This window comes from Penaeus chinensis, chromosome 2 (assembly GCF_019202785.1).
Source record: "Penaeus chinensis breed Huanghai No. 1 chromosome 2, ASM1920278v2, whole genome shotgun sequence".
NCBI lineage: Eukaryota > Metazoa > Arthropoda > Malacostraca > Decapoda > Penaeidae > Penaeus > Penaeus chinensis.
The window spans coordinates 16,843,500-16,858,499 of NC_061820.1; the positions used below are offsets into that span (position 1 = coordinate 16,843,500).

The window sequence follows — 15,000 nt, forward strand, 5'->3', positions numbered from 1 at the left end:
GAAAAAAAACTTAAAAAGTGGTGTCACATTACTTAAGTCTCAGTTACCTGGTTATAACCTATTCTCTACCTATGTACACAGTCCTGGCATAACTAAAGCCTGGCTTCATCCCTAACTACTTTTTGTAAGCGAAATATACACCTAATATCCCAGTAGGCATATGTGAGGTCTTATTAGGTTAATATGAAGTATAGTGTGAAAATTTTGATAATCATTACTCTATTAAAATTCAATGCAGGTATTGCCACCTCATCAATACAACCAACAATATTCTTCCATCAGCAAAGACCAAGCAGCACGACCCCACCATCCCTCAAATCTGGGACTTGTTACCAATAATAGAGTAAAACTTAACCCCAACGATAATGAGGCTAAAGTTCCGTATTAAACATAACAAAGATATCTTTTACAAAATGAAACTGCATGACAGACTATAGTACATTTTCTGCACACATTTTTCAATAATTATAAAATAAATCTCAGAAAATAATAACAATATTTATAATATATTTTATTAATAAAGAAGAGAAAAACAAAATATATTTTTGCACTGATAAAATTCTAAATTGGCTCATGCAATGAAAATAAATGAAAGGAATTTTGCAAATTCAACTCATGAGCAAATCCAGTCTTTACCGAGTTATATCAATGCATCAGACCATTATAACATGTTCCCAAGTACAAGGCCAGGTTAATAAAGATTTTCTAATCAACTAGAAACAATAAATGCTGATATAGTAAATAAAAAATATCTTATGACCTCTCCATCAAATAAAGTGGCAATTTGTTCACAACAAACACCGGTACCATTTAATATAGACTTTTTTCTGTATATTCTATATAATAATAATAATATTTTAATGCATAAATTTTATCTTAAAAATAAAATAAAGAATAAAAATTATACCATACAAAGACTGACTTGCAGAAGACCAAGTTACTGCCATATATAATATTTTCTGTGATTATTAAATAACATAACAATTTTCACACTATAAATACCTTCTTGGTGAAGTGAAACATACAATGTTTAATGTTTACAAGAACTGCATACTACACCTTTGCTTATAAATCATGCTAAATATAACTTAAAAATAAGATATTTCTATCAAGCTGCCGATCAAATACATGTCTTGTTAATTCTGTGCTCTCTGCTTCTATGTTTGAGCATAATCCATATCTAATTAATTTTGCTTACAAAACCACTACCACATTACAGTTCTCCCCTATTGAAATATGAGGACTGTGGCAATACAAAAATCAATCTGGCGCTTGGTCAATTATATATATATATATACATAAATATACACAAAGATCACTGGGTCTGTACGTTCAGTCTGCTGTACCTGATAGGGTGTCAGATACTAAAGAAACTTTACTTCTATCTAATTTTCAAAGGAACTTATATTTTCACTCTACATTCTGCCACATTCTCATTCATCTCGAAATACCCTCTTTCTCTTGCCATCTTTTTACCCAGCTTGTCTGCACAAGATGCAAGATGCTGATAAAAAAGACCACAGAAATGAAAGGAAGTAATTCAACTTGACCTCCTGTTATATTTTTTTAAAGATTACTGTGCTCATATACAATGTGTATCGTATAATCACTACACTTACTTTTACTAACATTAGCATCATTTTAGAAATATCATAAAATAAGAGAACATGCTAGTTCTCAAATTCTTTTTTTTTTTGTTTTTGTTTTTTGTTTTTTTTTTTACTTTTTTTATCTTATCTATCAAGTTACAGTATATGCTTATGTAAACATTATGGAAGTGCATAAATAAATAAAACATGATACAAAATAGATAAATAAAAAAGTATCTGGAACCCAATACATTTTTTGTCTTCCTTTGTGCCCTTCTTTATAAAAGCAACACATTCTGCATAGCTTCATTTATATGTAAATAGCAGCCCTCTAATTCTTTATATCTGACATGCTCTCATACAGGCTGCTCATCAAATATTGTATTTCAGCATTATAAGCAAGAGATCAATAAAAGTGTATCATAAATGCACAAATAACACAAATTACAATGAATATTGCATCTAGAAAAAAATAGTTTTTCACACCAATTCCTTTAGTTTTCAGTTAAATTTCTTGGCTTTGCAAAACAAAGAAACAGATTACAAGTAAATTCTATGCATGGACCACTGCATGAAAGAGGAAGAAAAAAAGCAAAACTTTTCTTGCCCAATACCATATAATAAACTTGTTTCAAACTCAATTTTGTGGCCACTAATACTGTAACTAATTCTCATACAGCTGGCCAATCTTTGCATAAGATATGTCATCTTATATGACATATCAGGATTTTATGTCAAAATTAAAAAGCCACAGTTTATTAATCATTAATATTAATAAATATATCTCTTCTCTTGCTTCCCATGATAAGGGTAACTGCCTGAAATGCACCATGGTTGGTGGAAAGGCTTCATGGTAGGAACAAAGCAATTACGTAGTGCTCTGATTCTGTACCACCTCAGGAAGTGTTACAGCTGCCAATTTACTGTTACTGTCAGCAATTATTATTTTGTCTTGCACTTGGAAGACTTTTACCCCAGGCTATAGTGGCCACAGGGTCCTCACCTTTTCTGACAACTGTCCAGCTGTCAGCTGCCCATAAGAGTATGGGGGCTGATAGGCCTGTTGAGTGAAGATCTTACCATTTTCCTCATATCCTATCACTTTATCATCATTGGGGACAAGGATAAGGCTGTTAAGATGACCCTTTTGTGAAAACAACTTTCCACATTCTTCAAAGTCAAAGCCTTTCTTCTCTGTGTGCATAAACCTATGACTATTGAGGTGGCTCTCTTGTGAAAAGCGCTTGCCACATTCCTGACATGCGAACCTCTTTTCTTCACTGTGTACAAACATGTGGCTACTGAGGTGAATTTGTTGGGAAAAGCGCTTTCCACACTCTTCACACTCAAACAATTTCTCTTCACTGTGCACAAACTCATGGCTACTGAGATGGCTCCTTTGTGCAAAACGTTTACCACACACACCACATTCATATCTTCTCTCTTCAGTGTGAACAAACCTGTGGCTGTTCAAGTGACTCTTCAAGAAGAATCGCTTGCCACAATCCTGACATTCAAACTTTTTCTTATCATGATGCACAAATCTGTGACCATTTATAATAGTCTCTTGTGTAAATTTCCTTCCCCATTCCTGACTCTCCAGCTTCTTTTCCTCGCTGTGAACAAATTTGTGACTGTTGAGGTGAACCTCCTGGGCAAATCGTTTTCCGCATTCTTTGCACTCGTACATTTTCTCCTCACTGTGCACAAACCTATGGCTATTAAGATGACTTTTTTGCATAAACCGTTTGCCACATCCTTCACATTCAAACCTCTTCTCTACTGTGTGCACAACCCTGTGACTATTTAGGTGGCTTAGCTGTGTGAATCGCTTGCCACACATCTCACACTCAAACCTCTTCTCTTCGCTGTGAACAAATCTATGGCTGTTGAGGTGACTTAACTGCGTAAAACGCTTTCCACATATCTCACATCCAAACCTTTTCTCACTATGCACCAGCAGATGGCTACTGAGATGGCTTTTGTGTGTGAATCGCTTTCCACACAACTCACACACAAATTTTTTCTCACTGTGCACATGCATGTGGCTACTAAGGTGGCTTTCAAGTATGAAACGTTTACCACAGATCTCACACCCATATTTCTTTTCACTGTGAACTAGCATATGCCCATTCAGGTGGCTCTTCTGTGCAAATCTTTTTGCACATACATCACACTCAAATTTCTTCTCACTGGTGTGAACCAGCATGTGACCATTCAGGTGACTTTCCATTGTAAACCTTTTACCGCACAATTCACACTCGTACTTTTTGTCGCTAGTGTGAATTAGCATATGACTGTTCAGGTGACTCTTCTGTGAGAATCTCTTGCTGCAGTTGCCACATTCATAGGGCTTGTCAGCACCTGACTGTAACCACATTTCAATCTGGGTTTTTAATTTATTTTGTTCCTTCGTGACAGTAGCATTGTCATCGAAGGTAACATTTGCGTACACAGGTGCACAGTTGTCCAAAACGGGAGGCTGAGGTACCTCTATCATGCCAGTCTGTGTCACCTTATTACTTTTCTGGAAATACTGAAGTTGTACCTGTTCCATCCTGGAGATGGCCTTGAGCAACGAATGCTACTGTTTCCATTCCGCTGTGACAGCACCCTTGGTTTTTGTGCTGCCTTCCTGTCAGCTTTCAGGAAAGACGTTTCGTCTAAGGACAGCAAAAATTACAGCTGCTGGGTCTTTCTGAAAAATAAAACCTCAACTGTTATAATAATATTGGTACAAGAAAATCAAAAACAATCATCCCTAGCTATAAATGTAAGTTATACCATTCAAAAGAAATTTACAATTATTCCTGAATAATCCCAAAGGACAAAATACCAGAATTATTATAAGAAAGAGTTGAAAAAAAACTAAAATTTATCCTCTGTCAGAGATGTCACTACCAAAATAAACTTAACCCATTGCAGACGGGGAAAATGAATAAAAAAGGAGGAAAATGCTGTGCTTATTTTTCATATTTTTGTGAAATGTCTTTATACATAGATGGCTCTGCTAGTGCTTAGCCACAAAGGAGTTAATTAGTAGGTCTTGTGACCTTACCTGATTCACCTTTCCTAGAATTGGCAGGAAAATTTTATTTTTTACTAGTGCTATGAATGTCAATCCATTTTTATTATAAACATTATAATTACTATAATGTTATAAACATAAGTAACAGCAAAATAAGATAGAGTAAAACATTTTTGTAAATCAATGAAAAGGGTGAATGGGCGAGACAGGCAGTACTCGTAATTGGCTCATTGGTGACTTAATACAAGTGTTGCCATCTATGTGTAAAAATAATTAAACAAATAAGCTCAAAGTGGGCATGGCATGTACGTACATGCTATGCCTGTCGGTAATACGTTAAGTGACAACAAATATTCAAATACATTCCTCTACAATATCAATATTTTCATTTTGTACACTTTCTTTAAACTTAACTGAAAACGTCCTAGCTTACAAAATGCATGAAAGAGATATACATCCTAACCTAAGTCAATTCTTGGCATTGGAGGACTTGTTGACTAAGACACAAGAAAGTGTGCACATAATTAACATCCATACACAATCACACACCCACATAATGTATTTAACAATAAGCTTAACTTTTGGGAGCTGTTGGAAACATGGTCCTATGATGTATTTACTTATGAACAGCAATGTAGAGTACACTTGTGTTCACTAATTTCTAGTAACCAGTCCAGTTGGCAATGAGCAAGCCATCAAACAGCCTACTGTACTGCCTATAGTACATCCAATATCAGGAGAGGAAAAACTCACTATTCATCCAGAACCCTGGAGTAATTTGACTCACCAAGCCACTTTTTATTGTAAACCTCCAACTCTTAAGTACTTGTGTTTATATAAATACATATATTTTTGTATATTCAAATAATTTGACTAAATAACATTGGAGTAATATCTGAAAAAGATATGTCAAGTTGTGGTGGGCTGTACAACTGCACTACATGTACAATCAGATTCTATACTGGTAAAGAATATAAAGTATTTGAAAATGTATAAGAAAGATTTTTTTTTTCTTTTTACTTTGAAGGGGATTTTCCTTCCATGCTCTATCTGCATTTCCATATATTTGGTCTAAAAAAAAGGGAAAATATTAATTTACATACAAGATAGAAAAAAATATGAATATTTGTAACTTCTTTAATCCCTTATTCTGGTACTTTATTTATTTTGCAGGTACTTACATCAGCAAGGGTAATTCTTTATTTGTATAGGTACTCAAAATCAGTCTTAACTTAATTTTCATTCTACCAACCTAATTTTTCACCTCCAATGCAAGACAGCTCCCTTGAGCAGTTAGATGACATACAAGTGCTAGTTAGACCTGGTGTTATATGGACATAAAGTTGTTTATCTTAATCACAGGTTTGTGTGCCTTTGGTCATCTACTGATCCTTATTACTTTGACAATTTAAACCACATTTTAAATTTATCTAGTAACCCATTGTTGGCGGGCATGACATGTACGTACATGCCATGCCCACTGTGAGTTTATTTGTTTAATTGTCTTAACACATAGATGGCTACACTTGTACTTAGTCACCAATGAGCCAATTACGAGTACAGCCTATCTCACTCGTTTACCCTTTTCTTTGATTTAAGAAAATATTTTACATTATCTTATTTTGATGTTACTAATGCTTATAACATTATAGTAATTATAATGTTTATAATAAAAATAACACAATCAATATTCATAGCATTAGTAAAAAATATGTTTTTTCCACCAATTTAAGAAAAGCTGAAATCAGGTAAGGTCACAAGATCTACTAATTGACTCCTTTGTGGCTAAGCATAGCAGAGTCATCTATGTACAGAGACATTTCACAAAAAATGTAAAAAATGAGCACAGCATTTTCCCCATTTTTTATTCATTTTCCCTGGCGGCAATGGGTTAATCTGAGAAGCCACAAACTTTAAATATACAGCAACACTATAAGGATTGTGTTGTGTTGCATAAGTGTTGACAAGACACACACACACACACACACACACACACACACACACACACACACACACACACACACACACACACACACATATCCCTTTCCTACAATGTTGAGATTTCACTGTTCTGGCAAAGACTTGAGCCTTGAAGACAATAATCATCATGAAGCTAGTGCATGTACATGTGTATGCATATCTTATAAGATATCTATTTTTTTCCTTTAATCATAGTTAATAAAGCTCATGCTTGGGGGGGGTCATCATGCACTACATCATAACCCTAAAAAATTACAATATCTTGGTTATAAAACATTTATTAGTTTGAGCTAATAAAATTAACTCAGTAGTATTGTGGATACTGCCTTTCTATTGACAGATATATTTTTGAGTTAGCCCTTAACAGGGTTAAAAAAGAGGACAGTGTTTCTGCTGCCCACTGTTGCCACAATGGTAAGCAGCCAAGATGCCTAAACAACTACCTAAGATACACACACAACTTTTTCATGTGTCCATACGAAATATGAATACAGAGCATGCACATCATACAATATGTACTTGGTTTCCAATGATGCAATATATGTAGAAAGAAATGCAGATGCAGGTGGACTCCTTTTACATTATCCAACAGACTTTCAACTGAACCATTCCAGGTAATGTTTGTAATACACAGAAGATATCCAAAGAACTTTCTTTTACATTATAGAATGTCAGCAAAAAGCTTCAAGGTGTTAATGGTAATATACAACTGATTGTGGATGATGATGGATGATGACAATGACAATGATGATGGCAATAACAAAATATCAAAACCAATGCTAATTATAATCAAGTAAATTAATAGTGCAATTACCAAATTTACAATGAATAATGCTGAAGCAACAAAATTCGAGATTTTTTTTTATTATCATTGTTATCATTATTATTATCATTATTATCATTATTATCATTATTATTATTATTATGAATGTCAGGCTGTCATGCATAATGAAATGCCTGTGTAGATTGAATCTTCATTATTCCCCTGAAATTTATTATTCATTTAAATGCAGTGTAGCAGCATGACCCTGAAGCTCAGCATATTTTCCAGGTTGGGTCACATCAGGCCTACCGCCTTGTCCTAGCTCATTGGATAGCCGGCTCCCCTGCACACTTACACAGCACTATTGTACTTAAGCCACATTTAAGAACCGAGATTAGCATTTCACAAACCTCCAGTCACACCACAGCAAGCAGCAGCAACTCAAGGACTGCCTAGTCTTTAGATGACTGGGAAGCCGACAAGCTCCCCCGTTGCTCTCCACAGCACTCAGCCATACCAGTGGGAATTCAAACCCACAACAAATACTCCCCAAAGAGATACAGACACCAGGCCAAGTGGTAGATACAATACTGTCTACCACACTGGTGACCCTCAGAGTGAAACTTCATGGCATATCACTCACTCGCTTAGCTCATTCTCTGGAGGGGGAGTACCTGTAGCAACATGTCCCTGTAACCTGAAGCTCAACATATCTCCCAGGTTGGGTCACATCAGGCCCACAGCCTTGTCCTCATTCATCGGACAATGGGCTCCTCTCGTTCCTTGCACATTTACACAGTTCTAGTGTACTTAAGCTGTAGAATCAGCATTCCCTGATCCTCTAGCTGCACCACAGCAAGCAGCAGCAACTCAAGGACTGCCCAGTCCTCAGCCAACTGGGGAGGCTGCCGGCTCCTCTACTGATCTCCACTTCACCTACAACACCCAGCCATAGCAGTGGGAACTCACATCCAAACTAAACATTCCCAAAAGAGATACGGATAATAGTCCAAGTGGTAGATACAATAACATCTACTACAGCAGCAAGATAGAGCATTTTAGCTACTTCATTTTTTTCACTAAGGTAAAATGGCCTTAAGTGAGTTTTCTAATTCACACTTTATTTTCTGCCATCAAACTAGCTCAAGGTAGTCTTAAAAATTTATGCAAGTAGATTATTATACAGAAAGGTAAGGAGTCTGCTTGGGACAGTAGCATAACCCATTGCTGCCAGGTACATTTACTGTTGACTGCAATTTTGTTTGCGAATTTAGTTTGCACACAGATGGCTGCACAAGTGTTCAGCCGCCAAGGAGCCAATAAGTAGGCCAACATGAGCTCACCTGGTTCTCCCTTTCCTGAGTTTTTGGATCTTTGTTTTATAATCCTATTCATTTGGATGTTGTTATTATTATAATCATTATTACTGATATTAATAATATCATTATATCATTAACATTATCAATAGCAACAGAAAAAAAAATCTTTCCAAATTTCAAGGAACAGAAAAAACACCTAAGACAGGTAGGACTAGTAATTGACTCCTTGGTGCTTGAGTACTTGTGGAGCCATCTATGTGCAAGACAATTAATAAACAACAACAGCACCACTGGACTTTTACCTATGAAGATGGAACTGGTTTCATTTTCTTGAGAAAACCATCAATCCCACTTTTCAAAAAAAGAATATATTCTTTTCATATCAGATCTCCTCCAACTTCTGCAAATTCAGAAGGGATATCTCTCTAGATTTTTTTTCTCATAATGAGAAAAGAAGGGAAAAAAAAAAAAAACATACATGTGACAGGTAATCATTAGATAATTTATTTATGAAAAGAGCCCACTCCTATCTTCAGCAGTCAATCATTATATACTTAGCTACATTCCAAATGGAAAAAAAACTGTTCTCATCATATTCATCATAAATATTGAAAATAAAGTGAAAATAAATGTTTCTCTTATAAATCAGTACAATGCACAAAATCATGTTGTACTTCTACATGCCACATGACACTAAGCACTTCTTTTCTTTTCTTTTTCTTGTGTATATGCTGTTATTTAAGCCCATTTGAAGTAGCAGGCCTGTATAGGATATTTTAGGCAGTCCTATGTATGAATGGTGATAGTTTAATACATACCATGAGATTACATTTTAAAAAATAAAGAGATGTTTACCTATTATATGTCAAAAGTATCAAAATATGAATGTATGTTTTGTAGCTATTTTCTCCTTTTACAATAAGTTTGCGCACATGTTTGATCATTTGGAAAAACAAAAATTCACAACTTAGGGGAGAACTACATTTGACTATGCCGCCAAAGATGGGGGGGATTAGCATTCTCTGAAGAGTTGATGAAGGTTGAATTGTACAATTTATATACAATTATCTTCTAATTCTGAATTTGTTTTCTTGAAAATCTACAAACACTTTTAAAACATTTTTTATTCATCCTTTCCCTAAGTAACATTTGCTTTCAAAATCAGAAAAATTGGAAATGAATTTCCAGGAAAATATTAAATCCAATGCATATCTAGTCAGTATATGGCCAATTTTTTAAAGGATTATATACATTTTCAATATTCTGGGGGAGTCGCTTTCGTGGGGCAAACCAGCCTCAATTACACAGGAGGCAAAAAATAGGGGTAGAGGGTGGACAACTTTTCTGAAGACTGATATTTTAGAAATGCATATATTTCCAAATTGCCAAAATTGTATTTCCAGCAAAATTCTGCCAAGAAAGATACATTTAGTGCAAAATAGCAAGCTACACCACTTTAAAGGGTTTCCACACAGTCTGAACAAAAGAAAATGGAAGAAGTAAACATCAAGTCTTTTTTAGATAAACACTTAAGCTGAGGCTAACCTGTATCTTTGCACCACTTTCTTGGGAATAAAGCACGTATCCATAAAAGTTTCAGGGATTATACCTGCTAAGCCAGCCCTGACCAAAGAGGACAGAGGGAAGTTAAATATTTTATCCCATTTACATCAGATAACGTCTCATTAGACCAGACCAAATGCTGGATGTCATGTATCAGCGCCACACAAAGTCGAGCCTGCTCTAGGTAGTGTGAACTAGTATGACCCTGTGGTCAATGAGGAGATTAAGTTCTTCAAACATTAACTTATAATCTCATTTTAGCTACCGTTCTTGCCTCAGCAAATAGCATACAGAGTGTGGTAAATTTTTCACTCATGCAGCTGAGTGCCCATCATGAATGGGTTAATGAAAGAGAAGCACAAGATTAAAAAAGCAAAGCTATGTAGGACCACGTCTCAGATTACAAGTTCCTATCATCTAGTATTAAGTCATTGATGATCATGAAGCCAACTCTTTTTTTGCTATTTAATAACAGTCATCAATAACCTTGCTAGCAGAAGAAAAAGACAATACCATTATCTTTTACTACGGCTTTTCCACAAATCATTTAATTATAAAATCGGCATCAAATTTACTCTTATGATCCGAATGACATGATCATCATGTCATGAAAAAAGTTGGACTGAAGGGAGGGTGACATGAACATTGATTTCATGGAAAATTTGTCAGAGGGCCGGGGTAGTGGGAACTTGCCATCATGAGAATTTCAGCTGAAGGCCGGAGTGATGAGAATGACTCGTCACAAGTGCACAAAGCACTTGGAGGGTGATTACCCTGTGCAAGCATATAGTGAGGAGCTTTTGCATTACTTCCATCGATAAATGAGTAGAATGTATCGAACCATGACTGGAAAAGAGCGCCGGCTCCAGCGAGAATGCTATTTCCATGCTCAGGGTCCTATTCCTGCCTGCCATGACTGGTGACAGGCTGTATTACAGAAAACTGAATGTTATGAAAAAAATGACACAAACAAGAAAATATTACTTATTATTATTATTGCACAGAGATATGGACTACCTAGAGAAATTATGTGGAGTCTGTGCAAGGAAAACAATCTACTGTTATTTGGATAAAGCAATTCGAATGAAAATATAGACAAATGCCAATACAAAAAAGGTGAAGCTACATACTTTAGATTCTTTTAAAGTAAACATTGGTTTCATGCATTAGTGATGCTGCAGTGAACCTGGAAGCAATTTAGTTCACACCAGCTTATCTAGCCTGGGCAAATGCCAATATACTCATATAACAATCTTATCTATTGGGGTAAGTCTCTTTATGGGATATACAGATATAGCACACATACACAAAATACATTAACAACGTTGCTACCAAGTAGGAGACTCTCGAGAATAGTTAGATATATTTTCAGACTCAATATATTTTCAGACTCAGGGCCATCATCTCTAGAGGAAATGGTTAATGGGAAAAATTATCTCATTCTATCGCAAGCACTATCTCTATCTCCATCTCTTATTAACTACTCAGGTGGTGACAACTTATTTCTGAAAAGAACTAATTAATCACACAAAAATATTATCAACATCCACAGAAAGTAACACAAAGTAACTCCACTTTAGTGAACACTTATTGTTAATCTGTAGCAAGGCCAATAAACTGATCAAAAAACAAAATGGGACATTTGCTGTCTTATATTTACCTATAGAGGTGAGTCTTCAGTTTGTTGATAGCAGCTCTTAGTTATGTAGCCTGTAAATATTAAAGAAAATTACTTCATCACAGCAATGAAATCATAAATAAAATTCACAATAACCATCTGTGTGTGCGTGTGCGTGTGCGTGTGCGTGTGCGTGTGTGTGTGTGTGTGTGTGCGTGTGCGTGCGTGTGTGTGTGTGGGCACATGAGTGCATGGGCATGTGTTTGTGTTTGTGTGTGTGGGCGTGTGTGTGTGGGCGTGTGTGTGTGTGTGTGTGGGCGTGTGTGTGTGTGTGGGCGTGTGTGTGTGTGTGGGCGTGTGTGTGTGTGTGGGCGTGTGTGTGTGTGTGGGCGTGTGTGTGTGTGTGGGCGTGTGTGTGTGTGTGGGCGTGTGTGTGTGTGTGGGCGTGTGTGTGTGTGTGGGCGTGTGTGTGTGTGTGGGCGTGTGTGTGTGTGTGGGCGTGTGTGTGTGTGTGGGCGTGTGTGTGTGGGCGTGTGTGTGTGGGCGTGTGTGTGTGGGCGTGTGTGTGTGGGCGTGTGTGTGTGTGTGGGCGTGTGTGTGTGGGCGTGTGTGTGTGTGGGCGTGTGTGTGTGTGGGCGTGTGTGTGTGGGCGTGTGTGTGTGTGGGCGTGTGTGTGTGTGTGTGTGTGTGTGTGTGTGTGTGTGTGTGTGTGTGTGTGGGCGTGTGTGTGTGTGGGCGTGTGTGTGTGTGGACGTGTGTGTGTGTGGGCGTGTGTGTGTGTGGGCGTGTGTGTGTGTGGGCGTGTGTGTGTGGGCGTGTGTGTGTGTGGGAGTGTGTGTGTGTGGGCGTGTGTGTGTGTGGGCGTGTGTGTGTGGGCGTGTGTGTGTGGGCGTGTGTGTGGGCGTGCGTGTGTGTGGGCGTGCGTGTGTGTGGGCGTGTGTGTGTGTGGGCGTGTGTGTGTGGGCGTGTGTGTGGGCGTGTGTGTGTGGGCGTGTGTGTGGGCGTGTGTGTGTGGGCGTGTGTGTGTGTGGGCGTGTGTGTGGGCGTGCGTGTGTGTGGGCGTGTGTGTGTGGGCGTGTGTGTGTGTGGGCGTGTGTGTGTGTGTGTGGGCGTGTGTGTGTGTGGGCGTGTGTGTGGGTGGGTGTGTGTGTGTGGCGTGTGTGTGTGTGTGGGCGTGTGTGTGGTGGTGTGTTGGGCGTTGTGTGTGGGGGTGGGCGTTGTGTTGGTGGGTGTGTGTGGGCGTGTGTGTGTGGTGGTGTGTGTGTGTGGGCGTGTTTTGTGGTGTGGTGGTGTGTGTGGGCGTGTTGTGTTGGGCGTGTGTGTGTGGGCGTGTGTGTGTGTGGGCGTGTGTGTGTGTGTGTGTGTGTGTGTGTGGGCGTGTGTGTGTGGGCGTGTGTGTGTGGGCGTGTGTGTGTGTGTGGGCGTGTGTGTGTGCGGGCGTGTGTGTGTGTGTGGGCGTGTGTGTGTGTGGGCGTTGTGTGTGTGTGTGGGCGTGTGTGTGTGTGTGTGGGTGTGTCGTGTGTGTGGCGTGTGTGTGGGCGTGTGTGTGTGGGCGTGTGTGTGGTGTGTGTGTGGCGTGTGTGTGTGGGCGTGTGTGTGTGGGCGTGTGTGTGTGGGCGTGTGTGTGTGGGCGTGTGTGTGTGGGCGTGTGTATGTGGGCGCGTGTGTGTGCGTGTGAGTGTGTCTGTAAGTATGTGTCTGTCTGTGTGTATGTATCTGTCTGTGTATGTGTCTTTCTGTATTTATGTGTCTGTATTTATGTGTCTGTATGTATGTGTCTGTATTTGTGTGTCTGTATTTGTGTGTCTGTCTGTATTTGTGTGTCTGCATTTATGTGTCTGTCTGTATTTATGTGTCTGTCTGTATTTATGTGTATGTCTGCATTTATGTGTCTGTCTGTATTTATGTGTCTGTCTGTATTTATTGGTCTGTCTGTATTTATGTCTGTCTGTATTTATGTGTCTGTCTGTATTTGTGTCTGTCTGTATTTATGTGTCTGTCTGCATATATGTGTCTGTCTTGATTTATGTGTCTGTCTCTATTTATGTGTCTGTCTCTATTTATGTGTTTGTATTTGTGTCTGTCTGTATTTATGTGTCTGTCTGTGTGTATGTATCAATCTGTGTATGTGTCCTTCTGTATTTATGTATCTGTCTGTATTTACGTGTCTGTCTGTATTTGTGTCTGTCTGTATTTGTGTGTCTGTCTGTATTTGTGTGTCTGTCTGTATTTGTGTGTCTGTCTGTATCTGTGTCTGTCTGTATTTGTGTGTATGTCTGTATTTGTGTGTCTGTCTGTATTTGTGTGTCTGTCTGTATTTGTGTCTGTCTGTATTTATGTATCTGTGTATTTATGTCTGTCTGTATTTATGTGTCTGTCTGTATTTATGTGTCTGTCTGTATATATGTCTGTCTGTATTTATGTGTCTGTATGTGTCTGTCTGCATTTATGTGTCTGTATTTATGTGTCTGTCTATCTATCTGTGTATGTGTCTTTCTGTATTTATGTGTCTGTCTGTATTTGTGTGTCTGTCTGTATTTGTGTGTCTGTCTGTATTTCGGTCTGTCTGTATTTGTGTGTATGTCTGTATTTATGTGTCTGTCTGTATTTATGTGTCAGTCTGTATTTATGTGTCTGTCTGTATTTATGTGTCTGTCTGTATTTATGTGTCTGTCTGTATTTATGTGTCTGTCTGTATTTATGTGTCTGTCTGTATTTATGTGTCTGTCTGTATTTATATGTCTATCTGTATTTATGTGTCAGTCTGTATTTATGTGTCTGTCTGTATTTGTGTGTCTGTCTGTATTTGTGTGTCTGTCTGTATTTGTGTGTCTGTCTGTATTTGTGTCTGTCTGTATTTGTGTGTGTCTGTATTTGTGTGTCTGTCTGTATTTGTGTGTCTGTCTGTATTTGTGTCTGTCTGTATTTGTGTCTGTCTGTATATGTGTCTGTCTGTATCTGTGTCTGTATTTATGTGTCTGTCTGTATCTGTGTCTGTCTGTATTTATGTGTCTGTCTGTATTTATGTGTCTGTCTGTATTTATGTGTCTCTGTATTTATGTGTCTGTCTGTATTTGTGTCTGTATTCATGTGTCTGTCTGTATTTATGTGTCTGTATTTATGTGTCTGTCTGTATTTGT

General features: G+C 38.0%; 1 protein-coding gene across 1 annotated transcript in view; it reads right to left on the minus strand.

Annotated features, from left to right (window-relative positions):
* LOC125031461 (zinc finger protein OZF-like) overlaps positions 1-15,000 on the minus strand; it is an 18,278-nt gene that overhangs the window by 74 nt on the left and 3,204 nt on the right. The window contains exons 2-3 of the mRNA XM_047622223.1: positions 11,903-11,952; positions 1-4,287 (exon numbers count right to left, since the gene is read on the minus strand). The exon at positions 1-4,287 is cut by the window's left edge and continues 74 nt beyond it. Of these exons, the coding sequence (XP_047478179.1) occupies positions 2,569-4,146 (1,578 nt within the window). The 5' untranslated portion in view covers positions 4,147-4,287; positions 11,903-11,952 and the 3' untranslated portion in view covers positions 1-2,568. The remainder of the gene's footprint in view (positions 4,288-11,902; positions 11,953-15,000) is intronic.